This window comes from Rhinoderma darwinii, chromosome 7 (genome assembly GCF_050947455.1).
Source record: "Rhinoderma darwinii isolate aRhiDar2 chromosome 7, aRhiDar2.hap1, whole genome shotgun sequence".
NCBI lineage: Eukaryota > Metazoa > Chordata > Amphibia > Anura > Rhinodermatidae > Rhinoderma > Rhinoderma darwinii.
In genome coordinates this window covers 32,533,906-32,561,469 of record NC_134693.1, presented here as the reverse complement: position 1 = coordinate 32,561,469, position 27,564 = coordinate 32,533,906, and the positions used below count along the sequence as shown (strand labels likewise).

General features: G+C 39.5%; 1 protein-coding gene across 1 annotated transcript in view; it reads left to right on the top strand.

Annotated features, from left to right (window-relative positions):
• The window catches only part of CACNA1E (calcium voltage-gated channel subunit alpha1 E), a 468,864-nt gene that overhangs the window by 299,920 nt on the left and 141,380 nt on the right, over positions 1–27,564 (top strand). The window contains exons 4-5 of the mRNA XM_075833132.1: positions 13,790–13,895; positions 20,830–20,969. Coding sequence (XP_075689247.1) covers positions 13,790–13,895; positions 20,830–20,969 — 246 coding nt within the window. The remainder of the gene's footprint in view (positions 1–13,789; positions 13,896–20,829; positions 20,970–27,564) is intronic.

Below are 27,564 nucleotides of genomic sequence, written 5' to 3'. Positions count from 1 at the left end.
GCGTACCATACGGTCAAGCTGCTACCACAACAGCTCTATGGGGTTGAGATCTGGTGACTGCGCTGGCCACTCCATTACAGATAGAATACCAGCTGCCTGCTTCTTCCCTAAATAGTTCTTGCATAATTTGGAGGTGTGCTTTGGGTCATTGTCCTGTTGTAGGATGAAATTGGCTCCAATCAAGCGCTGTCCACAGGGTATGGCATGGCGTTGCAAAATGGAGTGATAGCCTTCCTTATTCAAAATCCCTTTTACCTTGTACAAATCTCCCACTTTCCCAGCACCAAAGCAACCCCAGACCATCACATTACCTCCACCATGCCTGACAGATGGCGTCAGGCACTCTTCCAGCATCTTTTCAGTTGTTCTGCGTCTCACAAATGTTCTTCTGTGTGATCCAAACACCTCAAACTTCGATTCGTCTGTCCATAACACTTTTTTCCAATCTTCCTCTGTCCAATGTCTGTGTGCTTTTGCCCATATTAATCTTTTCCTTTTATTAGCCTGTCTCAGATATGGCTTTTTCTTTGCCACTCTGCTCTGAAGGCCAGCATCCCGGAGTCGCCTCTTCACTGTAGACGTTGACACTGGCATTTTGCGGGTACTATTTAATAAAGCTGCCAGTTGAGGACCTGTGAGGCGTCTATTTCTCAAACTAGAGACTCTAATGTACTTGTCTTGTTGCTCAGTTGTGCAGCGGGGCCTCCCACTTCTCTTTCTACTCTGGTTAGAGCGTGTTTGTGCTGTCCTCTGAAGGGAGTAGTACACACCGTTGTAGGAAATCTTCAGTTTCTTGGCAATTTCTCGCATGCAATAGCCTTCATTTCTAAGAACAAGAATAGACTGTCGAGTTTCACATGAAAACTCTCTTTTTCTAGCCATTTTGAGAGTTTAATCAAACCCACAAATGTAATGCTCCAGATACTCAACTAGCTCAAAGGAAGGTCAGTTTTATAGCTCCTCTAAACAGCAAAACTGTTTACAGCGGTGCTAACATAATTGCACAAGGGTTTTCAAGTGTTTTCTAATCATCCATTAGCCTTCTAACACAGTTAGCAAACACAATGTACCATTAGAACACTGGAGTGATGGTTGCTGGAAATCGGCCTCTATACACCTATGTAGATATTGCATTAAAAAACAGATGTTTGCAGCTAAAATAGTCATTTAGCACATTAACAATGTATAGAGTGTATTTCTGATTAATTTAATGTTATCTTCATTGAAAAAACTGTGCTTTTCTCTCAAAAATAAGGACATTTCTAAGTGACCCTAAACTTTTGAACGGTAGTGTACATTATAAGTGTGTTATATAAACCACAATAAGGGGTAACACTGGAAAAAAAGTAGGTACAAAAAATAGAGATTGCTGCATTGCAATGGAGAAACTTGAAGGAGTTTTCCGGTTTTATATTAATAAAGCTTATCCACTGCTATGTGCATCAAGTTGATGAAGCTGCTGTAAGAATGAAGCTGCTGTAAGAAAACACTGGGTAATCTGATCCTGCAGTTATGTATTACTCCTCTGCTTCTTACGATCATACTCCTGGGCACTATAGAGGCATTTGTGGTCAGATTAGGTCACTGTAAGGCTATGTTCACACGGAGTATTTTGGGGGAGGAATATCTGCCTCAAAATTCCGTTTGGAACTTTGAGGCAGATATTCCTCTCCCTGCACTCCGATTTTCGCGGCGATTATCGCGCCGTTTTTCACCCGCGGCCATTGAGCGGCGCGGGCATAAAACAGCGAGAAATACGCTTTCTCCTGCCTCCCATTGAAGTCAATGGGAGGTCAGAGGCGGAAGCGCCCGAAGATAGGGCATGTCGCTTCTTTTTCCCGCGAGGCAGTTTTACTGCTCGCGGGAAAAAGACGCCGACGCCTCCCATTGAAATCAATGGGAGGCGTTCTCGGGCCGTTATTGCCGAGTTTTGCGACGCGGTTTCCGCGTCAAAAAACTCGGCAAAATACCCCGTGTGAACATAGCCTTATTCAGACACCTCAGATTATATAACCCCTAAAGAGACTTCTGAGCTGAAGATCTTCCTAGAAATCACAGCTAGCTCAACCATGTCAGAGCGAGAGAAACGACACAGGCACACAGGCTAGCACATAGAGAGAATGGAAGGAAGAGCTTACTTGACAGATAATGCCCACAGAGGTCAGAGCTTGCAGCTTCATACGCAGCCATGTCAAACAAACTACTACATAAATCAGCCAACAGCATAGTACAACCTGTAACTTTCCAGGTACATATAACAAAACCCTTATTTCTCATGACAAAGGTGCACATATTAAGATTTATTTACATAAAGCTGGAAGACCCCCTTAATTCATGAACATATATCAGGGTTCTCAGGGACTGTTTAAAGAGGCTCTGTCACCAGATTTTGCAACCCCTATCTGCTATTGCAGCAGATAGGCGCTGCAATGTAGATTACAGTAACGTTTTTATTTTTAAAAAACGAGCATTTTTGGCCAAGTTATGACCATTTTTGTAATTATGCAAATGAGGCTTGCAAAAGTCCAAGTGGGTGTGTTTAAAAGTAAAAGTCCAAGTGGGCGTGTATTAGGTGCGTACATCGGGGCGTTTTTAATACTTTTACTAGCTGGGCGCTGTGAAGAGAAGTAACATCCTCTTCTCTTCAGAACGCCCAGCTTCTGGCAGTGCAGACACAGCCGTGTTCTCGAGAGATCACGCTGTGACGTCACTCACAGGTCCTGCATCGTGTCAGACGAGCGAGGACACCGGCACCAGAGGCTACAGATGATTCTGCAGCAGCATCAGCGTTTGCAGGTAAGATCGACTTACCTGCAAACGCTGTTGCTGCTGCAGAATCAACTGTAGCCTCTGGTGCCGATGTGGCCGTCACGATGCAGGACCTGTGAGTGACGTCACAGATCTGCACTGTCACAAGCTGGGCGTTCTGAAGAGAAGAGGATGTTACTTCTCATCAGAGCGCCCAGCTAGGGAAAGTATTAAAAACGCCCCGATGTACGCACATAATACACACCCACTTGGACTTTTACTTTTAAATACACCCACTTGGACTTTTGCAAGCCTCATTTGCATAACTACAAAAATGGTCATAACTTGGCCAAAAATGCTCGTTTTTTTAAAATAAAAACGTTACTGTAATCTACATTGCAGCGCCGATCTGCTGCAATAGCAGATAGGGGTTGCAAAATCTGGTGACAGAGCCTCTTTAAGTGCTGAAAGTTTTTAATATGCATTTTATTACCATCCATCTAAGTAGGGATTTTATTATATGATGTTGTGTGTGTTCCCTTACACAAATGTGTAGTATGGTGAACAGACAGCAAATTTCTACTTGTAGAATGACACTTTTGCATGATTGCCGTGGGGTAATTTTATTCTCCTCGCTTAATACACTCCTATGGCCTCCACTAGTGGTTTACAACCTGCCCAGCTGTTGAGAAACTACAACCCCCAGTATGCTTTGATAGAGTTTAACGTCTGGAGAGCCACCGATTGCAGATCACTGACCTTCTCCTTTGTTAGAAGTTACTCTGCTCTTCTATCTGTACTTTTTAGTTGGCGGCAAGCATGTAACTTAACCTTAAATTACTTAAGATCTGTATTCAGGTCATAGCCCGCCATCTCTATCTCCGACACATACGGTAGTTCACTATATCACATGTTCCCTTTTCTGCTTATCACTTAATTATAAAATGGATCTGTGCAGCTTCTAATTAGCATGAGAAATGTCAGCCCCTGACACCACCTGGTGAGTCAGTATTTCTTATCCAGAGAAAGTGCTATGTTCACGAGGAGTCTAGATTAGCATTTGGATGGTGTGGCCTTTGATATTTTATCTATTCAATTTATCAATTATGTTTTCAAAGTTTATTCTCTTTCATCTGCACAACAAATACCATTCTACATCCAAGCGTAACTAGAAATGCCAAAACGTTTTTCTATGGCGGAGGTGGGGGGTATATAAATATACATAGATATATTATACATACGTATTTTATGGTGTTACGATATGGTATGGTATGGACTGTGTGGTTTATTCATGATTTCTTTTATAAACCAAGATCAGTTTTAAAAGAAATCAATCTAAATTCTCTTGAGAATTCAATGAACTCTTTTTGAATGTAGCCCAAGAGTTATCCCAGGAGGAACGTAACTCTGAAAAACAGAATAGGTATATATATATATATATCGATCAGAGTCAGTGGATAGCTTGTTGGCAATCCCATGGCTATTTTAATGACTGCCATCAATGGTAGTTAGCATGGGAAATCCATCTTTGAGTTTAAGCAATAAACTGTTTTTTCAATCTGAGTCTGCTATAGGAAACAAACAAAACACATGATTGTTGACGGGGCATAACTAGGGAGTCCTGGGCTCCATGCCATTCTTTGACCCACCACATGGGACATCCCAGGTCAGACTCTGGACCCCTAAATCAGACCCCAGATTAGATATTAAAAAAATAAGGCATTTACTCACCACTTCCCACTCCCAGCTTATCTTGTCTTCAGGGGCCGTCCTGGATAAACAGATCAGGCCCCGACATACAGGCTTTGTGCCGGTGTTCATACAAGGTCCTGTCATGATGTTCCTTGTGTGCAAGAGCCTGATGTGGCAGCCTGTGTGGGTCTGGGGTGGGCCCCAAGCAAGCCCCCTTCTCCTTCAGGCCCGGTAGTGGTCATAACACCACATTTGTTGTCTGATATGTAAGGAATATGTCCATGTAAAGACAGGGTGTGATCTATATTTTGCATTATCTACCTACAGAATTTGCTGCTGGACTGCAAGCAGTTGCGTATATAGAAGAGATGGGGGAAAGATTAAACAGAACCCCTTTTATTATGTGAGGTTTTGTCACCCAGGACAGAAGGGCCTAGTTTTGCTTCTGCTCGCACCCCTTTGCATGAGCTTTTAGCCAATTCCCCTTGTTTGCTGACAATGCAGTTCCTTTGGAGTGGGTGTCCTGCCAACCGATAGTCAAGGGTATGGGACAAACCTGGACTGGGACTTCTCTCCACAAGGGCTTAATCGCAGTTGCATGGGCTGTTAATAACACTGAAGGTAATAAAGGGGCATCCATAGTGAGCTGTCTGATAGCTGGGGACCCTACCGCAGGGTCCACACCAATCGCGATAATGAGGTACCCCATCGACACTTATTCCCGATCAGGTAGATAGGGGATAAGTGCTGTTCATGTGAAAACCCCTTTACTGCACATTCTGCTGATTCAAGATAAGAAGCTAATTTTTCTAATTTTGGTCCCTTTATTTTAATTTGCACTAGAAATAATACCAGAAAAAAAACAGATGTGTTAAATTTCCGTCCAATAAGGTTAAGAGAAAGCTGCAATGTTTCAAAGTACTTCTGACTTAATCAATAACAACCAAATTGAATCAACGCTTTCGGTACTTTACCTGGAAGAACCACACAGAACTGAATTACAATTTCTTATATTCTGTTATAGTCTGCTTGCAAATCTGAGGCCCTGTTCACATCACGTTTTTACCCTACATTTAGTGTGTACAACAGGAAATCTCAGGCCGTACATGCTAAACATGTCCATAGGGCACCATTGGCCCAATGGAGGTAAGAAAAGTGTCCTTTGTGCCTCTATCAGACTGGTATTCTTTGGTGTCCCTTTTTTCATAGGTACAGTATGGAATAGCAGAGTAGAGCCTGTAAAAATGTGAAAATGTAAGTTAAATTAGGTTTTTACTAATATAGAAAAAAAATATTACAAGTTAAAAAAAAAACTTTTCCCATTTTTCCCCTAAAGTAATGTACAAAATAAATAAAATAAACATACATGGTATCGCCATGTCAATGAAAGTCCGAATTATTAAAATATAACACTATTTATCCTGCATGGTGAACGCCATTAGAAAAAAAATTCAAAAATACAAGTCCTCATATGGCTATTTAAATGGAAAAATAAAAAAGTTATGGCTCTTGGAATGCGGGGAAAAAAAAATAAAAATGAAAAGACGACAAATGGCTGTGGGGTCGGGGTTAAGCTTAACATATTCATTGATGGCTGCAATACCGTTCTCCTGTGCACAGTAGTAGTAGTAGAAGTAGTAGTAGTAGTAGTAGTAGTAGTAGTAGTAGTAGTAGTAGTAGTAGTAGTAGTAATAGTAGTGGTAGTAGTAGTAGTAGTAGTAGTAGTAGTAGTAGTAGTAGTAGTAGTAATAGTAGTGGTAGTAGTAGTAGTAGTAGTAGTAGTAGTAGCAGTAGCAGTAGCAGCAGTAGTAGTAGTAGTAGTATTAGTAGTAGTAGTAGTAGTAGCAGCAGCAGCAGCAGTAGTAGTAGTAGTAGTAGTAGTAATAGTAGTAGCAGTAGCAGTAGCAGTAGCAGCCATAGTGCCCCACATAAAAGCAGCAATGACCACAGTGCCCCCTATAAATAGTGACAGCCACAGTGCCCTCCCCCCATAAACAGTGACAGCTAGTGATCGGGTGGTGTGAGCCCTGCGCAGTTGCACAGTCACACACCTCTAAAGCCTGCCCTGTCCGTCACCTATTATGGCATCTGTTTCAGTCAAAAAAGACATAAAAGTTCATTACATATACATTAAACGGATGCCATAATAGCCTAATGGTGACAGATGCCACTGTCAGGCATACGTCACAGGCTCCATTTAACATATACATTGGGAGCTTTTCCCATATGCGCTAAACGTATGGGGAAAAAACGTGATGTGAATGAGGCATAACAAACTAGAATTACTGTCTACCACTGCAGAAGCCAAATAGTGTCTGTTTCCACTTTTGAATGGTGTCGACGCACAGTGACAGCCCATTATGGCCACGGTGTATCATGCAGTATGCTGCAATTGTTTGGGATTAGTCCAGTTATCAGTGTAAATGGCTCGGTTGACCCTAGCTTTGAATGTCCTTTGTGCAGTTCTTGGAATTAATAAATCATGTATAATTTCTTTGTATTGACCCCAAATATATTTATGCACGTTTATAAGATCTCATATTAAACTCTATGAGGTAGGTATTGAGGTGAGCAGCTGCCAAATACCTGTTTTTCCTTTCAGCTTGGAATGAGGATACAAGAATCTGCTTTTCTGTTCCATGGAGAATTTATTTTCCATCCAAAAGTAGACATCCAAGAGTTTCTGAAAGTTTCCCAAAGACATTATATTTTCTGTAGATCCTGCCATAAATACTGTAGTTTGTGCTTAATCTATATTAAGAGCCATCACAAGATGTACTGTATGTTGGTCTGTTTTTTGTATGATCACAAAGTTTGATATTTGATATTTGAATGGACGGAATCAATGGTGAAGTCGTCTGGAAGCTACAGAGAGGAGTTTGAAGATACCGGAATAGATTATTACAATGCATTTCTAGTAGAGAAACGATTGTATCCCCACAGTATCATCCTGAACCCCCCAACACACCTACAGGCACTTGGAAAGAAAGCAATCATCAACATTGGTAAGAAGTACACCTTCTAGTCACTTGGAGTGCGCCCATACGGCCATCTTGGCTTTTATCAATCTTCTACTGACTAAACTAAATGTTTGTTATTACTTGGACATCTTAAACTTTTCTCGGTTGCGTTTTCATCTGTCATATGGGTCTTAATGGCACTAATCACTTTAGGTGGATTCTGTTACAATACTGTATGTCCATTTGCACACATAGGAATACCCTGGACATATTCCCTTGGTATTTCCTTTGCTTTTATAAAAGATGGACATCCTGGAAATGTTTTTCAATACTAGTACTTTCATAATGAAAAGATGGCTAACGATCAGTAAAGTCACATAAGGGGTTTTATGTTTTCTTAATTCTACATTGTTCATGATTTTTTTTAAGGGCGGATTCAGACGAACGTGATTTTAGTCCGTGCAGCCCGCGTGGTTTTCACGCGGGTCGCACGGACCTATACAAGTCTATGGGGCAGTGCAGACAGTCTGTGAGTTTTGCGCAGCGTGAGTCCGCTGCGTAAAACTCACAACATGTTCTATATTTAGGCATTTTTCACGCATCACGCACCCATTGAAGTCAATGGGTGCGTGAAAATCACGCGAACCCCACGAAAGCCCTTCCGTGGGACGCGCTTTATTCGCGCAACAACAGTAAAAGAATGAATGTAAACAGAAAAGCACCACGTGCTTTTCTGTTTACAAACATCCAAACGGAGTGTCATAAAGATGGCGGCTGAGCGAAAAGCACGCAGCCGCGCTCCATATGAACAGGACACACGGAGCTGTCACGCTGCTGCCACGCGCGCAAAACGCTCATGTTCGTCTGAATCCGCCCTTACACCTTCTGTGTGGCATAATTTATCTTATATCAGTTTAATAAAAATTTGGTCTATGCCGTTTGCTTTTGAGTAGAGGACATTTTACCAAGTGACAAATGTCTCTCCCTGTAGTGGCAGTTAGCTCAATAATTGATGGAAAGAATATCGGTTTTGAGATTTATGGATAGGCTAGTGATTTTGCAAGGGCTGCAGTTAAAATGTTTTATACTTCTGCTGTGAATACTAACTGGCTTGTCTAATGTATCAGAGGGTCCTTTTACACTGACCAATTTGGGCCGTACAAACGAGCACCGATCAACGAGACAGCTCATTGATCGGCACTCGTTTGCTGCTTTCACATCCATTTCCATTATGTTGGCAGCACATCTTATTGTTTACACAGGTAAATGTTACGACAACGATAATATTTAGTGCTGCATGAATGATACGATCAGCCGATGAACCAGCATTTACTGGTTCATCGGCTGATCGATTGCCCTGTTTTTAGGGCAAAGATCGGGAATGAGCGTTCATATATACGCTCATGTGCCCGAAAATGGCCCATGTGAAAGGGCCTTAAGACTTGGGCTTAATATGAGCTCTGTGTATGCTAGGACGTCATCAAATCTCATAGTGGGTCCGTTCCCTAACATTGTGCCTGACTAAATATGGTCACAATGGAATTAAGTTAAAATTTACCATAATATCCCAACTAGAACAACAAAAATCAAGTGGGTTACTGTGGGAGTAATGCCAAATTCGCTTCTTCAAAGGATTTTTCTTTTCAGGCCAAATCCAAAAACGTTTCTTAGGAGATGTTTACTGCTATAGGAACATATGAATATCATTAATTTACCAATACTGGTGCACCACACAAATGGTGTGCCAGCATTGGCGGATTAAGTAGACCATGGGCCCTGGGCTGTTACCCAAACTTGGGCCCCCCTTCCTCACCGCCGCCCTGCCACGTCGTAACTATTTTTAACACTACTTTTTTGGGCAAGCATTAACAGTGTTACGATTTCCCTTGTCACAGGGCTGTGTCCCTACATACTGACAGTATCACACTGTGCTGGGACACGTCCTCCTGACAAGGGGAATTGTCTATCAGTCCTGGACTGCAGAAAGACTTTTTGTGAAATACAAGGATTTCCTATAATAAACATGTCAGGAGACGTGACAGATTCTCTATAAATCTAGTGACTCACAGGTGACAACGTCTCAGATTCTAGTAGTTTTTTTCCTCTTTTCTTCTCCATCCGGTCCAGCGCTCATGACGACTTCTCCCGGCCATAACGCATTTCTGCAGAATTTGCCACTCAGATGTTTTTGGCTGCTCACTTTTCCAACATTTCCACACCTATAAACGAAAATAAAGTTATCATGGTGCCACATACTGTACCCCTAAATATAATAGCACCAAACACTGCGCGCCTGAATAATACCACACACTGTAAAATACCACATACACACACACATAGTGCCACACACAGCCCCTGTAGATATTACACACCCCCATAGATATCGCCATACACAGCCCCCTCTATATATCACACATCCCCCCCGTAGAGAGCGTTACACACAGCCCCCTATAGATAGTGCCATACAGCCCCCTGTAGAGAGCGCCACACAGCCCTCCCCCTCTTGTAAATAGCACCAAAAAGCCCCCCCTATAAAGAGCACCCCACACATACAACTGTGGATAGCACTACACAGCCCCCCCTTGTATATAGTACTACACAGCCCTCCCCCTTTGTATATAGTGCCACACAGCGCTCCCCCTTGTATATAGTGCCACACAGCGCTCCCCCTTGTATATAGTGCCACAAAGCGCTGCCCCTTGTATATAGTGCCACACAGCTCTCCCCCTTGTATATAGTGCCACACAGCGCTCCCCCTTGTATATAGTGCCTCACAGCGCTCCCCCTTGTATATAGTGCCACAAGGTTATGTACACATTTAAAAACTTTATATTATAATTATATATATATATATATATATATAATGTATGTGTGTGTATCAGTGTGATTGATTGATTTTATTAAAAAATATTTTTACTTTTTGAGATACAGCTGCTTTGTATCCTGTATCCGTCAGGTCAGCTGGACTGACGGGATCAGTGACACGCAGGATCCACCTCAAATCTATCACATCTAAGATTATAATTTAGCGCAGGGCCCGTTTCACTGATCCCGTCAGTCCTGCTGACCTGACGGATACAGGATAGAAAGCAGCTGTATCTCAAAAAGTGAAAATATTTTTTAATAAAACGTAATTACAAAGTTGCACCAAACACACATTTTTATTTAAAAATATATATATAATAACTGCTGAGAGCTCTATGTGGGGGGGGGGGGGGGAGAGTTATACTGCAAGGGGGTCTAACTATCTGACTGCAGGCAGAGGGCTCTAGGAATAATCCCCCCTTCCCACATAGGGTCCTCAGTAGTTACTATACTGCAAGGAGGGGGGGGGGGGGGTTGAGCGTCTAACTGACTGAAGAGAGCTCTATGGGGGGAAACTATTATCCCCCCCATAGAGCTAGCTGCTGTCAGTTAGATGGTTAGCCCTCCCCCCCTTACTGCATAATCCCCCACCTAGCGTCGGCCAGTGACTTTACCCAATTCAGGACCGGGCTATTTTGAGCCTTCAGGACCAGACACCGTTTAGCCATTTTTAGCACGCGTTAGTTAAATGGCTATAACTTTTTTATTTGTTAGGCTAAAGACGTGATTTTTGCGACGTTTGTTCCGTAGACAATGCAGGTTTCGTTTTTTATCATTCCCCCCCCCTTTTTGCTATTTTAGAATTTTTATTCATAAAGTTTGAAAATAATAGTAAAAAAAATAAGCTTTTTTACGTTTCAGCTATTTTTTTTTGGTAATAACATAGTTTTACCCTGCAACAGACCTTTTATTTGTAATCGTCATTGTTTACCGTAAATTTTAATATATTACATGTCTATATTGGGGTAATTGGGTCAGCACTAGTGTTACAACAATGATTGGAGGGGGGGGGGACGTTTTTTTTTGGGGGTGGGTATTTTATGTGTATTTATTATTTAATTTTTTTTTGCACTTTACTATTTTTTTATTACTATGGTCTGTCCCACAAAGGTCAAAAAAGACCTCTGGGGAACTTTATATATATTTTTCTTTCTTTTACACCATGTCTTTCCACTGTAACTGGGGCTGCACAGCAGCCCCAGTTACAGGAGAAATCAGCCCTCTCATAGTGACGATTGTCACTAATAAGACTGTGCTGGGTCTAGTAAGACCCAGCAGCAGTCTGTCACTAACGGCACCTGGCGATCATGTGACCAGTCACATGAACACCGGGAGGAATAGAGACAGCGCCACTGCTGCTGTCTCTATTCCTATACACAGCGTTCATTGAGCGCTGTGTACAAATCATCAGAGAAGATAGAAGCAGCGAAAGCTTCTTCTATCCTCTCCTCAGGGTCCCCGGCAGTCACTGACAGCCGGAGACCCGACATTCAGCTGCTCGATCGCGCGGGCAGCAAGTTAAAAGCTGAGCCGTAAAAAGTCTATGGCTCGGGTTTTAAGGACCCGTCCCTGACCGCTGGCCGTAAAAATTCAGCCAGCGGTCGGGAACCAGTTGGGCAGGAGGATAAGCCTGTGCTAACCTCAGCGACGGTGACCGCCCGCCCGGCTCTTCTCTTCCAGCTTTGGAGTAACAGAACAGCCGTCTGTCGCTGTTCTGTTACTCAATGGCGGCGCCCGCACTGTCAGGGAGACGTATCCTACCCTATCCCGGCCAATTCCCTGCTCCTCCCCATCTTCGTAGCGGCAGTTAGCAGCGCTAGCGCGCTGAATAGGTTTATAAAACGATGTGCGGTTATCATACCGGCCATATGATAATCCGCCACTGTGTGCCAGTCTCTCCTCCAGTGCAATATTCGTATGAGTTGGAAAAGGTGAAGAATAGGTTTAATAAATATGGTGTTTGGCCTGAACACCATATTTGTCAATATATTTATCTACTCCAAAAATATGGACATATATCTGCTTAAAGCCTTTTGAAGTGTGGTGTTTTGGGGCGTTTTTGTAGTCAGTGGCATCTTTTTCAAAATGCAGAGTACATTTTAATAGACTTCAATAGGTTTTTTAATATGTCTTGAATAAAAAAATGAATACACAAAAGCAAATCATTTAAAAAAAAAAACACCACCGAAAAAACATTTTTGATGCGATTGACCTGGGGTTTTTTTTTTGTCATTGCTATTACTCCAAATGTATTACAACTCTTTATAGCAATAGTTCCCACTGGTGTTGCAGAACTACAAGGATCAGCACTCTGGGAGCTGTAGTTTTGCCACAACCAGACAGACCCAGGTGGCAAATGCCAATATGGTAAATATCTGTATACTGTGAGAAAATTCTGTCAAAAGCAGAATGATAATTACTACCATTTTTAATCACGGAGCTTTTTTGTGTCTTCTGCTAGTTCTAGGAATATTTTTCATGTTACCTTCCTGTTTGGATGTTGGTGACATTTTGTCAGATTCAATCAAGCTTTACATTGAAGGAGGAGGCCTGCGGAGACACATCAGGACTTCTTTATATACCTCCATAGTATGTAGTGCTATTTAACTAAAATAGAACGGCAGGGACACCTCACTAAACTACCATTTCACAGGCTTCCTCAAAACAACAAATCCTTGTGTAGAAATCATTCTCTGGCTGGTCTTTGTTAACAAATAAATCATTAACAAAATAATTCTCAAGTAGTTAATCAAAGGAAGCGAAGTAGAAAGCCGATTGTTACTCACAAGTGTCTGGTTGTTATTTGTTCATATTGGGAAAATAAATTTAAAGTCTAGAAATAAACAAAACCATTTACAGTTTTTCGTTTTTATACTTTTATTTATAGAAACAAATTCTTATTTATTTTTTAATAAATTTGTCAATGAGTCATACTGAGATATGTCAAAAAATGTTATTGGGGGACTACGATGAGGGAAAGGCACAGTAGACGGCTGCCTAGTTCAACACTGAAGGGAGGAATTTTTGGATTTAAAAAAATCAACTGGAAACAGACTAAAGGTGCCCACTATACCCAGACAGTGCTTCGCTGTAAAGGGCTAGCGCCGAGGAAGAACTACGTGGTAGGGATAAAGGTGGAGGGAGAGGCGAGGGGGCACTTAAATGAATGATTTCCCATTATATACTGTATATATTTTATACTGATGGACAGCGTTTAGGATCTAGGTTGTTGGGTCTTATTCTGAAACCACTGCCTTGGTCCCACCACTCCCCCACAAACCACAAGAATGAAGGGACTGTGGCTCCGCTGTGCTCCTCCAGTGTCCTCTGGCATCATTATGAGAGTGCCATAAGTGAAGTTGATTGGGTATTACAGTACTAGGACGTCACAGCCCCTTAATTCTTGTGATTTGTCTCGGGTCACAGATAAAGGTGCACATACAGTATTTTTTCTTTGTATCATCCAGTATCTGTGCATGTATATGTTTACCAGTAATCTATATTTTCCTTAACTATTGCTCTACTCCATTTGAATACATGATCCTTGCAACGATCATCGCAAACTGCATTGTCCTTGCACTGGAGCAGCATCTTCCTGGAGACGACAAGACGCCCATGTCTCGCAGATTGGTAAGTCTATTACAATGGTTGATTAACATTCATGTCCATGTTTTGCTGTATGTTCTGTTATATTCAATAATAATAATATAAAAATATGACCTAAAATTACATAACCCACAAAAAACTAAAGGACAGTACCATAGATGTGTTAATCCTGGTATATATTATATATTTATAGGACTAGTACGTTATCCTCCTTTCCATTGCTTCTTTGTTTCTGAACATTTCTCAGTTATAATCTCCATAGGGTATGCCATAATTGTCTGATCCCTTTCCTTCTGTTCCATCAGGTAGAAGCAGAGGTCTTGAAAGCCGTATAGAATTGATACATAAAGTATATTAGAAAATTACATAACTTTTCCTTATACAATGGATAAGATTTATTCACTGAAACCCCTGAGTATCCCTTTAAGTTTAATATTGAAAAACTGTATTTTCTAAAAGGTAAAAAACCCAACAATGGTAGAGTATAATAAAATGATGTTACCATCGCATTGTTTACATGTGGCTTTCCCAAGTGAGGCTGAGACAGCTTTTAAAGGGCACAAACAAGGACGTACTGTACAGCAGATCAATATGTACAAGCATTTTCGTCTTATTGAAAGTGAATCATTGTCTATGAAACATTTGGTCTAGGCCGGGAGCATTATAATGAAGTCTTCATACAAAAAGTCATTGATTCCCTGTCTCCCATTCAATAATATTTAATTTTGGTCATCTGTATAATTGGCTGATAAAACGTCCATACATTTCCACATCTTCAGATATCTTCCTTGTCAGTTCTGTAACCTCCTTCTTTTAATTTCTCTCTCTTTTATTCAATCCATGTTCTGATCCTGGGGAATAACAATTTATATAAAAAATGGACTATGAAAGTTATTTACAACTTACAAACTAATGATTATCTTTACTAAAGATTATTGAACCATGGACGCAATATGTATGTATACATAGATGCGCAGTTCTCTTAATTTGGGTTTGGCCAGGGAATAAGTTGGGGAATTTGTAAATATACAGTATTTTTTCATAAAACCATTACATTTATAAAAAATGATGGAAAAATACATCAGCTTACTTCTTCATTTCAGATAGGATTTTGTTAAAAAGTGCAGCCATCAACGGATCCTATTCATTTCTATGAGACTTAGGCCTTATGTATATGGCAGAGCCCTGTGCACTAAGTATGTATCGAGGCACGCGGAGTTGCTGCGGCTCTGTAGTATGTAGCTGAGGGCACTCTGCGGGCTACCGTATTTCAGATTTATAGCATGACATCCAATGGAGCATGCCACAATTTAGGTATAGTTGCGCCCCCAAGAGTGCCATATTACAGCTCTGTATCAGGCCCTAAACTAATGCATCAGTCCAAAAACAGAAACAAATACATCAGAGTGGGCAGACCATGTTATGTTTATTGGTCCTTAAAAAGAACCAGAACCAAAAAACTAAGTGAAAAACTGATGCTACACATATAATTCAGTTTTCCAATCAGTCTGAATCAGTTATATTAAGTCACATATTGCGATCTGGTACTGATTTTTTCAAGCCAAAGCCAGAAGTGGTTTCAAAAGGAACAGGAAATATTAAAAAATAACTATTACCTCTCCTTCTTCCTGGATCCACTTTTGGCTTTGGCTCAAAATTCTTCATCAAAATCTGCAACGAATAGCGATGTGTGAACATAGCCTGAAAGTACAAAAAGAAAAACATACAGGAAGTGATACTGGTGTGAATGGGCCCTTTGTTCTATCTGTTTGTAAATTTTAATATAAACTGGAGTTCAAGTTTGGATACCTGAATATCATATATGTCATATTCAATTGCATAGCAGTGGCTTTCACCAATGTGATATTTTTGGTATGCCCTCACATTTCAGCTGGGTTCACATCAGGTTTTTTCCCCACGTTTAGCATATACGTCTGAAAAGCTCCCGATGTACATGCAAGCGTATGAATTTGGCTCCATTAGCCTGACAGAGGCCAAAAAGTGTATCCTTTTGTCCTCCATCAGGCTGGCATCTGTCAGTATAACTTTTTTTGAAGGATCGAATAGCCTAGTAGACGACGCTATTATTACCCACTGGATCTTGCAAAAAAATTACATGGGAGCGTATGGTTGACGTATGAAACTGTATGGCATATGTTAGAGGTATATGCTTAACGTTTACGATAGCTTTTTATAATGTATAGGTTAAATGGATACAATTATAGTTTATGGGCGAAGAATACGTTAAACGAATTCCTAATAGTGGCATCTATCACCCATAGACTAAAATTATATCCTTTTAATGGATACGTCATGACCCAAACTCACACTGGATCCGTTTAACGGATTCCATTATAGTCTATGGTGACTGATGCCACTGTTAGTCATCCGTCACAGCCTACGCTTAATGTATACGCCAAGAATTATTTTTTTTACGTATATTTGAAATGTAGCCAAAAAATGTGATGTGGAGATAGCCTAAAAGATCCATCTCCCCTTGGCAAACGAGTGTCAATTAAAGACTGTATACATATACTAACCAAATGTACATCCAGAACAGCCATGTTAACCAATATTAGATTTGGATGAATCATTCCATCTGTCTTCCCATAGGACTTGGCTGCTGTGTTGTCTAGATTTTAAAGGAGCCAAGCAGTCTACTGTGGAAGTGTTTGTAATCCAACACTATTTTCCTGATGTTTATCATTTCCATTAAGATAACTCCATTTATTAATGATATAGAGGATGGGATTAATAGCACTATTTCTATTTTTGCAGATGACACCAAGCTATGTAGTAATGTTCAGTCTATAAAAGATGTTAGTAAATTACAAGCCGCTTTGGACACACTAAGTGTTTGGGCATCCACTTGGCAGATGAGATTCAATTTGGATAAATGTAAAGTTATGCACTTGGGTACCAACAACCTGCATGCATCATATGTCCTAGGGGGAGCTACACTGGGAGAGTCACTTGTTGAGAAGGATCTGGGTGTACTTGTAAATCATAAACTAAATGACAGCATGCAGTGTCAATCAGCTGCTTCAAAGGCCAGCAAGATATTGTTGTGTATTAAAAGAGGCATGGACTCGCGGGACAGGGATGTAATATTACCACTTTACAAAGCATTAGTGAGGCCTCATCTAGAATATGCAGTTCAGTTCTGGGCTCCAGTTCATAGAAAGGATGCCTTGGAGTTGGAAAAAATACAAAGGAGAGCAACAAAGCTAATAAGCGGCATGGAGAATCTAAGTTATGAGGAAAGATTAAAATAATTAAATCTATTTAGCCTTGAAAAGAGACGACGAAGGGGGGACATGATTAACTTATATAAATATATGAATGTCCCATACAAGAAATATAGGGAAAACTTGTTCCATGTAAAATCCCCCTAAAAAAACAAGGGGGCACTCCCTCCATCTGGAGAAAAAAAAGTTCAATCTGCAGAGGCGACAAGCCTTCTTTACTGTGAGAACTGTGAATCTATGGAATAGTCACCGCAGGAGCTGTCACAGCAGGGACAGGAGATGGTTTTAAAAAAGGGTTAGATAAGCTTCTATGTGAATGTGTAGAATTTTTGTTTCATCCCTTCCCTTTTTCTCATCCCTTGGTTGAACTTGATGGACATGTGTCTTTTTTCAACCGTACTAACTATGTAACTATGCAACTGAAAATTCTGTATCTTCAGCGAGGAATTTTGAAATCCCATTCACATGCAGAGGACAAATTCTGTGCAGATTTTAGGACATGATGCAGAAACTAAAATCCACAGCCTGCCCTATCCATTGTATTGAAATAGGAAAAATCCACTGTTATGGTACCATAGTGGGAATTGCTTCACCTTCCCGCTGTGACAATGTCATAGTCCACCACTAGGGGGAGCTCACTGCGTTAATACTAGCTGAATAAATCCATATGCAGTTAGTTCCTCTTAGTGGTGTAGGGCTCCTCTATACAGTCATATTCTGAAATTATACAGATATTATCACAGACTTATAGAATTAAAAACAGAATTTTGAACATACCGCTCCTTTTCTCCCACCCGGGTCCCCTCAGAATCCATTAGCATGCCGTGGCTCATACAATGTACTGATGCCAGGCATGGTCAGGATGCTGTATGTGACACAGCATTGAGGAAGTTGTGTGCTATGTCACATATAAGGCCCTAACAAAGTCCGGCATCGGTACCTTGTGTGAGTTGCGGTATGCTGAGGGTACCCGGATGGGCGAAACCAAGAGGAGAGGTAAGGTGATTAGACTTATTTCCTATTTTATATTGAATGTGAAGGGGAAATGGATGGCGCACGGCAAGTGTCGTTGCGTCACAATTGTGGCACAGGGCCAGCCTCTTAATAATTGTGTTGCATCTTACTCCAATGAATTGCTTATTAACGACTGGCGTATTAAACGCCAGTCTTATTAAATCACCCCCATTAACATGAATAAAAGTGTAGTACGTTTGGAAGACCTTGAAGTGAGGGTGGGGTTCATTATGACTTTTGCAATGGGACCCTATTGTTTTTGCGTGAACCGCCTGATTTACTGCAGATTTTCCAAGGTTACACCCTTAAAGAGGCTCTGTCACCACATTATAAGTGTCCTATCTGCTACATAATGTGATCGGCGCTGTAATGTAGATTACAGAAATGTTTTTTATTTAGAAAAACTATCAATTTTGACGGAGTTATGACCTATTTTAGATTTATGCTAATGGTTTCTTAATAGACAACTGGGTGTTTTTTAGCTTTTGACCAAGTGGGCGTTGCGAAGAGAAGTGTATGACACTGACCAATCAGTGACCAATCAGCGTCATTCACTTCTCTCCATTCATGTACTCAGCACATAGTGATCTGTCACTTACTCACACATTAACGTTACTGAAGTGTCTTGAGAGTGAATAGACATCGCCTCCAGCCAGGAGGTGATCACGCTTGCTGTCAATAAGTTCCACACAAATGTTACAGAAGTGTCAGGATTGTGAATAGACATCGCGTCCTGGCTGGAGGCGATGTCTATTCACTCTCAAGAAACTTCAGTAACGTTAATATGTGAGTAAGTGACAGCACATCATGATCTAGCAAGATCACTATGTGCTGAGTAAATAAATGGAGAGAAGTGTATGACCCTGATTGGTCAGCGTCATACACTTCTCTCCACAATGACCACTTGGTCAAAAGCTAAAAAACGCCCAGTTGGGCATTAAGAAAGTCATTAGCATAAATCTAAAATAGGTCTTAACTCCGTCAAAATTGATAGTTTTTCTAAATAAAAAAACACTACATTACATTGTAGTAGACTTATAATATGGTGGCAGAGCCTCTTTAAATCAGCCCAAAAACCTGCTCTAAAAGGAAAGTGAATGGCAGCCCCCCAACCTTCCCACCATTCCCATTCAAAATTCCAGGCCCAAAAAACAAGATTTACCAACAGATACAGTGAGGAACACACTATCCAACACCTTTCTAGAAATTAAACGAACACCCACTCCAATACCTATCCTACTACCTGATAACAATTCATACAAAGTATTTTCGTCCCAGAACTGGATTTATTCCATTATATGATTTGCTGATTTTGATTACATATATTCCAAGGATTCTAGTCCTTCAATGTGCCTGTCAGTTATAAATTGTGACGCTTCGGATGCATTTGGGTACAAATATAAGAATGTATAAAAAAAAATCCAAGTTGGTCTTCTTGTTAGCTGAATACTAGAATTGATAGTAAAAAGTGTAATATTAGCAAATAATACACTTCTTGTTGTTGTTAACGCCTATATAATGGCTCATCCTTATTAACATATAGGGCATAACAAATTTTTAATATTCATATATAGATACGTAGAAAAAGAGCAAAGCTTTTAGGTACATTTAACAAAAAATGCTTTATCATCTGTATCAAAAAGTGTCAATTAATATCAGAATAACGACAGATAATTTAATTTTTTATTATTATTAGAGGGGTCTTCCCATCAAGACTTCAGTCTGTAAGTCAATGAAAATCTCTTCCAGCAAACACCTCTACCTGCATATATAGTTTATATACTGCACCTACAAGAGCGTACCATAGAGGAAGCCCATGTGGCTGTTGTTGGTTTCCTAGAGAGAGGGGGCCCAGCCCTGATTGGTTGCATCCCTTAGTTTATTCGATGATGAGAATGGGGATGAGCACTGATCCCCTCTCCACAGGCCCTACATTTTTAGCAAGAAGGGTGTGAAGAATTAACCCAAGGAGATGGGGAAAGCAAGAACCAAATCCTTCTGTCTCAGATAGTTAGTACCAGTATGTGTATGACATAAGTAGTAAGCAATTCTTACTACTGCCATTGTTCCCGAGATCAACACTGTGCAATATACTTCAATTATTTCCTAAGTTGGGGCACTTTATATACTTGATTATATACACTATAAATATGGAAGTTTACAAAAATAGTTATAACTAAGTGTCACAGTCTTTGCCAATGGTACAGAGCCCCTAGCCCTGTGCAATATCCTAAGTCTATAATAAGATATGCATGAAATTATAGGAAAAGAGGTGTGTATAAGGTTTCACTCAAAATCATGTTCTTGAGACAATCTTTAATTATCTTAACGATACAGTATACTTGAAAACCCCTTTAAAGAGAATGTAGAGTACCACATGTACCCGATTTTTTAAATTTTTTAACCAGACGGTAAAAAAAAGTATAAAAGGTGAGGGTCTAAATCTAACCTCAGACAATTCCACCATGACCCATGTCCCCGTTCATATCTAGAGAGTTGGCTGTTCCTTCCACTCTTTATAGAAATTAATGAAACCATGTAAATAAATAACAGCGGTGCACCCAGAGGCTGTACCACCACCTATAGCAGAAAAAGAAGAAATATAATAATGGAAATAATACCCTCATTGTATATTTTATGTATAACCATATTAGTAATAGTACCAGTTTTTTACATATGTCTCTTCTTCTTTGCAGGAAAAGACAGAACCCTATTTTATAGGGATATTTTGTTTTGAAGCTGGAATTAAAATTGTGGCTCTAGGATTGGCGTTCCACAAAGGATCTTACCTCCGGAACGGCTGGAATATTATGGACTTTATTGTAGTACTCAGTGGGTGAGTGTCTTTTAGTATGATTCTGCGGCACTTAGTGAGTATCTGCCTTGTACTGTCTTATAACCACTGTAATTTAGAATGAAAGACATGTTGTTTTATATAAATGTATTCGTGCCATAAGCGCATATTTGCAAATGTCATCAAAATATGCTTATTTATGCTTTATTATCTGCTGAAATGCCAGATATAAATACAGTTCAAATATTGTAGGCAAAGCAAACAAGAAAAGCTGAAGTAGAAATGTCAGGTATGATGTCTTATAGATAATCAATTGGAAGTGTATAAAAAAAATCACACCAGATATCTGAACTCACACAGTAGTATATATGCAGAAGAAATACCTAACGCGCTATTGATTATAAACTACAGCTTAACGCTCCCTTCAAGATGGATGGATAGATAGATAGATAGATAGATAGATAGATAGATAGATAGATAGATAGATAGATAGATAGATAGATAGATAGATAGATAGATAGATAGATAACATGATAGATAGCATTATGGAATCACCAGTTTAGCAATTCCCAGGGTGGAAGTTTATCGAATTGCTAGATGAGTTATTCCCCAAAGGCTGCTGGAGACTGTCAGGAATGTGCGTGCAAATAAATCTGCAACCCCAAATCCGTCACAACTCTGATCAATAGAATCTAAGGCTACTCTATGGTTTTCGCCAGAGCCCACCGCAAGGCAGGTTGGACTTTGCAGCATAGAACCCAGGTTGTTTTAACAGAGTTCAGTGTTGGATAAGAGGTGCAATGCAAGCAATAGCAGAGCAGATAACAAGACAGCCCGAGGGTGAACAGAAAGTCCAAATCACAAAGCCAATCACAAGGATTACAGAGGTCAAACCGGCTGGGAGCAGAAAGTCCAAATCAGTAAGTAAATGGTAATCCAGAGACAAACCGAGGTCCAGTTCCAAAAAGTGCAAATAGTCAAAGGTACAGGGTTTAGTCAGAAGCTTGATCAAACACATGGAAGGAAGGAAAACCACAAGCAAAGAAAACAGAACCAAACCGGATTTAAATATTCCACCCTTCAATCTGATAGGAAGAAAGACGTTGAAGTGGAATAGACTCAACAACTAAAACCAGAATCGCCCAGAAGCTAGACTAGCAGTCATGGTAATCTTAAATGGACAGAAGTTTCCTAATAGATAGATTGAAGGATGGATGGATAGATGAAATCACTATGACATCTTGAAGTTCATAGTATCAGGTAAATGGGAAGTTCAAAGCAAAATAAAGAGCTTATGTGGCGAGTAGTAGCCATTAACTTTAGGGCCTACACAAAACCATCCTAAGTACCCGATCAGGCTTGGTAGCCCCACAATCATACTTCTGATAATAGTTGCTTTGCTAGATTTTTAACCTTTGTCCTGAAGTCCCAAGGTTTTTAGACAAAGTGATGGAGGACTACATTGGTTAGATATTACACTTTCCTGTGGTCTACTCTGTGTGTTAGGTCATTGGTTGAAGATCCAGATACATTTTTATATGATTGCGCATTTAACCACTTCTGAAAATGTTGACTGTTTACCACTGGCAAATCTTTCTCAGTTTTTCCTACTGTCACTGGTATTAGATTACCTCAATTGAAATGTATCATTAAGGAAATATATTTTAAATTACCTTTTTTTGCCACCATGGAGATGTTTGTATTGTATAATAATATTGTTAGCAATTTGTCATCTACTCGGCAAGGTAGACATTCAATGGCCTCATTTTATTTCTGATGGCCTTGGTGATATACAGTAATTTCAATGAATTTAGTTAATGTTATTCACATGTCATGTCCCCTGTCATTTATAGGGTCTCATTTAGTGTTTCCATTATAGTACAAAACAAGGCACCCCTCATAATTCTTACACTAAGGAAGTCCAAGATGAAGACTTTCAGTACTTTAAATTTGTTTTAAATTTTATAAGAGCCGTCATTTGAGTGATGTATGTAGATAATATAAGACTTTTACATTTATTTTTAAATCGAATATGTACTGTTACTGTGGAACTTGACATTCTTGTTAATGTAGTTCTGTAATTGTGCTTGATGACACACCAATAGTATACAGTATGTTATAAGAGATTGATTGAAGGGGATATAATGCACTAATTTGGCAATTTCCATAACTCTTATTCACTTTAATGGAGAACGTCTGTGTGGTGAACAGGAACAAAACATTACATGGAGAGCATAGTGATTTTAATGAGAACAGTGTAATGCTTCTTTTTTCCTGTTGGGGCACTGCAATGGAGCTGGACATTTGCTGATCGCTGGGATACCCTGTGATAGGTTGATGTTTCAAAGCAATCATTACTTTTTGGCAAGGTCCTTCAAGAGTCTTTTGAAAATAATTGCAGCTCAAACTATTTCCAAAGGTTAAGTTCATTATACAGTTATTGTGGACTAGGCCTTGTTGTTTTTCTCAAGGATTCATGATTTTCTTGTAGTATCTTCTTACATGAGCCTGATTTCTTCCTATAAGATAAATACCAATGGGGATAATAAAGCTAATTTCAGAACATGTATTTCAAAATAGTAGATTTCCTTCCTCCTGAGAGGTCCTTACAGCCAAGGGAGTATAGAAAATGGAGACATTATAGGTTATGTAGACCTTTGAAAGGCAATTTTTTTTTAAATAAAAAGATTAGTCAGTGTGTTTGGTGCAACTTTATAAATACTTTTTATTACAATTTTGTTTTACTTTTTGAGATATATCTGCTCTGTATTCAATATACAAATTGAATACTAGCTGTATCTAGCGCTATTCAGTGAATAGTGCTAGATACAGCTGCTCTGTATAGAGAATTCGGAGCAGCTGCATCTCAAAAAGTAAAACAACATTTTAATAAAAAGTATTTATAAAGTTGCACCAACCACACTGACTAACCTTTTTACTTAAAAAAAAATTGTCTTTCAAAAGGTGTACATAACATTTAATATGAATGTAACATTCATACCAATAGCATAGATTCATTACATCAATTATATTATTGTAAATATTACTACTATTTAACAGTTATATATATTTTATGCTGTAAAAATTTAGTAACCCAGTGGTGATAAATGTATTCATATATACTGTATTGTTATATCGACATCCTTGTGTGCAGATAGCAGATGCCTTTCATAAACTCATCCAACGTAGGACTAGTACTGACATGAAGTTGACCCTGGTTACAGTTGGTAAAAACTTTATCCCCATCTAGGATATTCCATCACTTTATGATTGTTGGGGGTCAAACCTGTGGGTCCCCCGCCAATCCTAAGAAAAAAGAGGGCGCTGATTTAGTGTTGCGTTCTATTCTAAGATTTATTTTCAAAGTGGCGCTCCCAACCACCCGGCTGTGAAGGAAACTGTAGCACAGCCCCATTCCAGTGAATGCGGCCTTGCTGTCTGGAATTGCAGCATGACCCCATTCACTGGAATAGGCCCCTGCTGCAGTTCCTTTACACAGCGTTGGACTTTGCACAATGCTACGGCCCCCTCATTCTCAGGATCTGTAGCGTTTCCAGAGGTCGAATTCCCACCGATCATAAAGTAATGGTATTTTCTAGCGAAACGGCATCACTTTATAAGATGGGAATACTCCTTATTAGGAAATGTGGCATCAGAATATTACCTATAGTTTAAATCAATAATTTTTATGTTAAACATATTTTTTTTAAGGATAATTTGTGTTTTTTGGTTTTTCTTTGTCGTTTTCTGTACTAAAAAATAATTCTAAAATCTTGCAGTTTCCACTCTGGCCACTGAGTCTCACAATACCTGGACACTTCCTGTTCTGTAGACATCGCTTCTCAGCAGTTATATTAGGTGATAGACAAAGTTTCACTCTTCCCTCTCCACGCAGAATGACCTGTGCACAGGTCACAGAGCATGCCTTGAAAACTCTCCTATAGAAGTTAATGGGTCAGCTCCAGACTATTGTGTCCTATGGTCCATTTGGCTATGGTAAACCATACCTCTAAATGCTGTTAGACTGTATGGCTGACCCCATAATCATGTACAAAAAAATATGAAAGTGATGCACTCCCTATAATGCAACACAATGAACTGTATCATTTCTATCATGGACTTACAGTTTTTGTATACTAGATGGTTTATACATAGCCTTTAGTAGCCATTGCATTCATATTGGTGACACTGATAAGAAAAACGTGTGTGTTCACAGGTTTTATCAAGTATTTCTTAGCATTTTACACATCCTAACAGATTTCTGTGAGCTTTTAGCAGCTTGGCAGGGAGTATTATCATTATTGTATTTATTCTGTCTGTCTGAAATTCTCATGGAAAACCACAAAAGGTCTTCTAATTTGTTCTAAATCATTGATTTACAAGAACTTACTTATTTTTAGGGCAAAAAAACTACCACATGAATTATTAGTGTCAACACTAGCTGCATATTCTACTTCCATATACTAATGATTTGTATTGACTATATCTAGGAGTATTCTATGTATAAGGCAATATTTAGCAGCTGTCTGGTTTTAAAAAACCCAGTTTCAAATACCATATTAGGGGACTCGCATCAGTTATTAAAACAGCGACTACAAAGCTCGTGTCTCTCTGGAGGACCTATCATGTCCATGCATTACATATACAGGGTATGAAATTTATTGGGAAACATGTACTGCTTCATCTCCCCTGTGATGGCGCTGCAGAGAAACTAAACACTTCGTCACTTTCCCTCACTGATCGCCCCTGATCACAAGGGATCAACAGAACACACTGTAATCTGCTTATTGTTAGGGAACCCTTGTGATATATTTAAAACTACATTTTTCATCTAAAGCTTTTATCATTCAACTTCTTTCCAATGTCTTTCCTATTGTTGGGTCACTCATTTCCAAGTAGGATAGATCTAGTACATGTCTAGTAAGAAGAGCTGGCCAGGCTAGGCATAACAAAACACTTATTCCCTTACAACTTTACTGGGGTTGTCCGAGATTAGAAAAACATGGCTGCTTTTTTCCAGAAACAGTGCCACTCTTTTCCATAGGCTTTGTATGGTATTGCAACTCCGCTCCATTCTCTTGAATGGGGCTAAGCTGCCACGCCATGGACAAGAATTCTGCTATTTCTGGAAAAAAACAGCCATGTTCTAATCTCAGACAACCCCATTAATGTTTTCTTTAAATGGAATTGGAAAAGTTTTGCCCATGCATAGTTAACATACTGCAATAAAGCGTTTCCATAGTAGTGTACATCTCTTTAAGAAGAAATATATTGTTTTTACCATATGTGCTTTTTTGTATCTATACTTATGTGAATTTTTAAACAGGTTGAAAATAGATTTTACATGTTAATTGTCAACACAGGGCTGTGAATAATAAGCATTAGCAATTCATATTGAGACCTAGAAAGATGCATCACATATGTGTGTTTTTAAGTCTTTGCATTACACTACACAATTAACTTTTTCTAAAGTGGAGTTAAATCAATTCTCCTTTATGAATTATTTTTTCATAAATAACTACAAAATTTGGTTTATTGTTTTTTGTTTTTTTTTTGCTATAACCTGCATAGTTCGGCCATTTAAATCATGTGCTTTTCAACCAAGAAGATGTTTGATAAAATACTTGATATTCAGAATGCTCTCATCGCTAATAAAGGAATATATTAAGATACATGTAAGTTAAGTGTAACTAGTTCCTAATTAAAGTATGCAGTACTTCCTGCTTTATTTATTATTTTTAAGAAGAAATGAGTGGTTGACTTTATTGAAGAAAAATTTCCTTAAAGGAGAGCTCCACTGGAGAGATGATTTATGGTAGCTGAAAATGTGACTGCTGGACCCCCCACCAATCACTAAAATGGGTGACCCAAGTCCCCTATTCCTCCTCACATGTTCCACAGGTGCACTTAGGGGAGGATTTCCTAACACCTTAAAATTTCCCTCAGAGCCTTTTATTCAAAGCCAAGTTAAATGATAAAATTCTTACCTATAATGAATTTTGGACCTATTTAGATTAAAGACCTGGCAGCTCCCCTGGCATGTTTTAGTAAATACTTGTATAATCCATGAAATAGCAAATCTGGTGCACCTTTACTTAGAACATTGCGTTTTGTCATTCCTCTATTATTCCTCCTGGAAATGTAGGAATAAATTGATAACGTGGTGTTACCATTCCCCATGTCAATGAGGTGTGTCTTGAATGTTATTTTTTTGTATAATTAAAAGTTATACAATTTTCCCAAATTTTTCCTGTATCAATTCCTAACGGTTTTCAAGATCTCTGCTTGTGGTTATTCAGCCAGAACAGCAATTGTTTACTTACAATGGATACAATTTGGACACACAGGTGCACGGCTCGTTACAATTAGGGCTCATTCAGACGAGCGAACGTATTTGTAGTCCGTGTGACGGCCGTTAAAACAATGGCAATCACGGAGACTCATGTACTTCAATGGGGCCGTTCACACCACCATTGTTTCAACGGAGCATGTAAAGGGTCCGTGGAAACATAGGACATGTCCTATTTTTTTGCGTTTCACACATCCCTCCATTGACTCTAGTCTATAGGGATGCGTAATAAAGCGTCCCACACGGGTGCAACTCGGACGTGAAAAACTGCAGTTTTTCAAGTCTTAG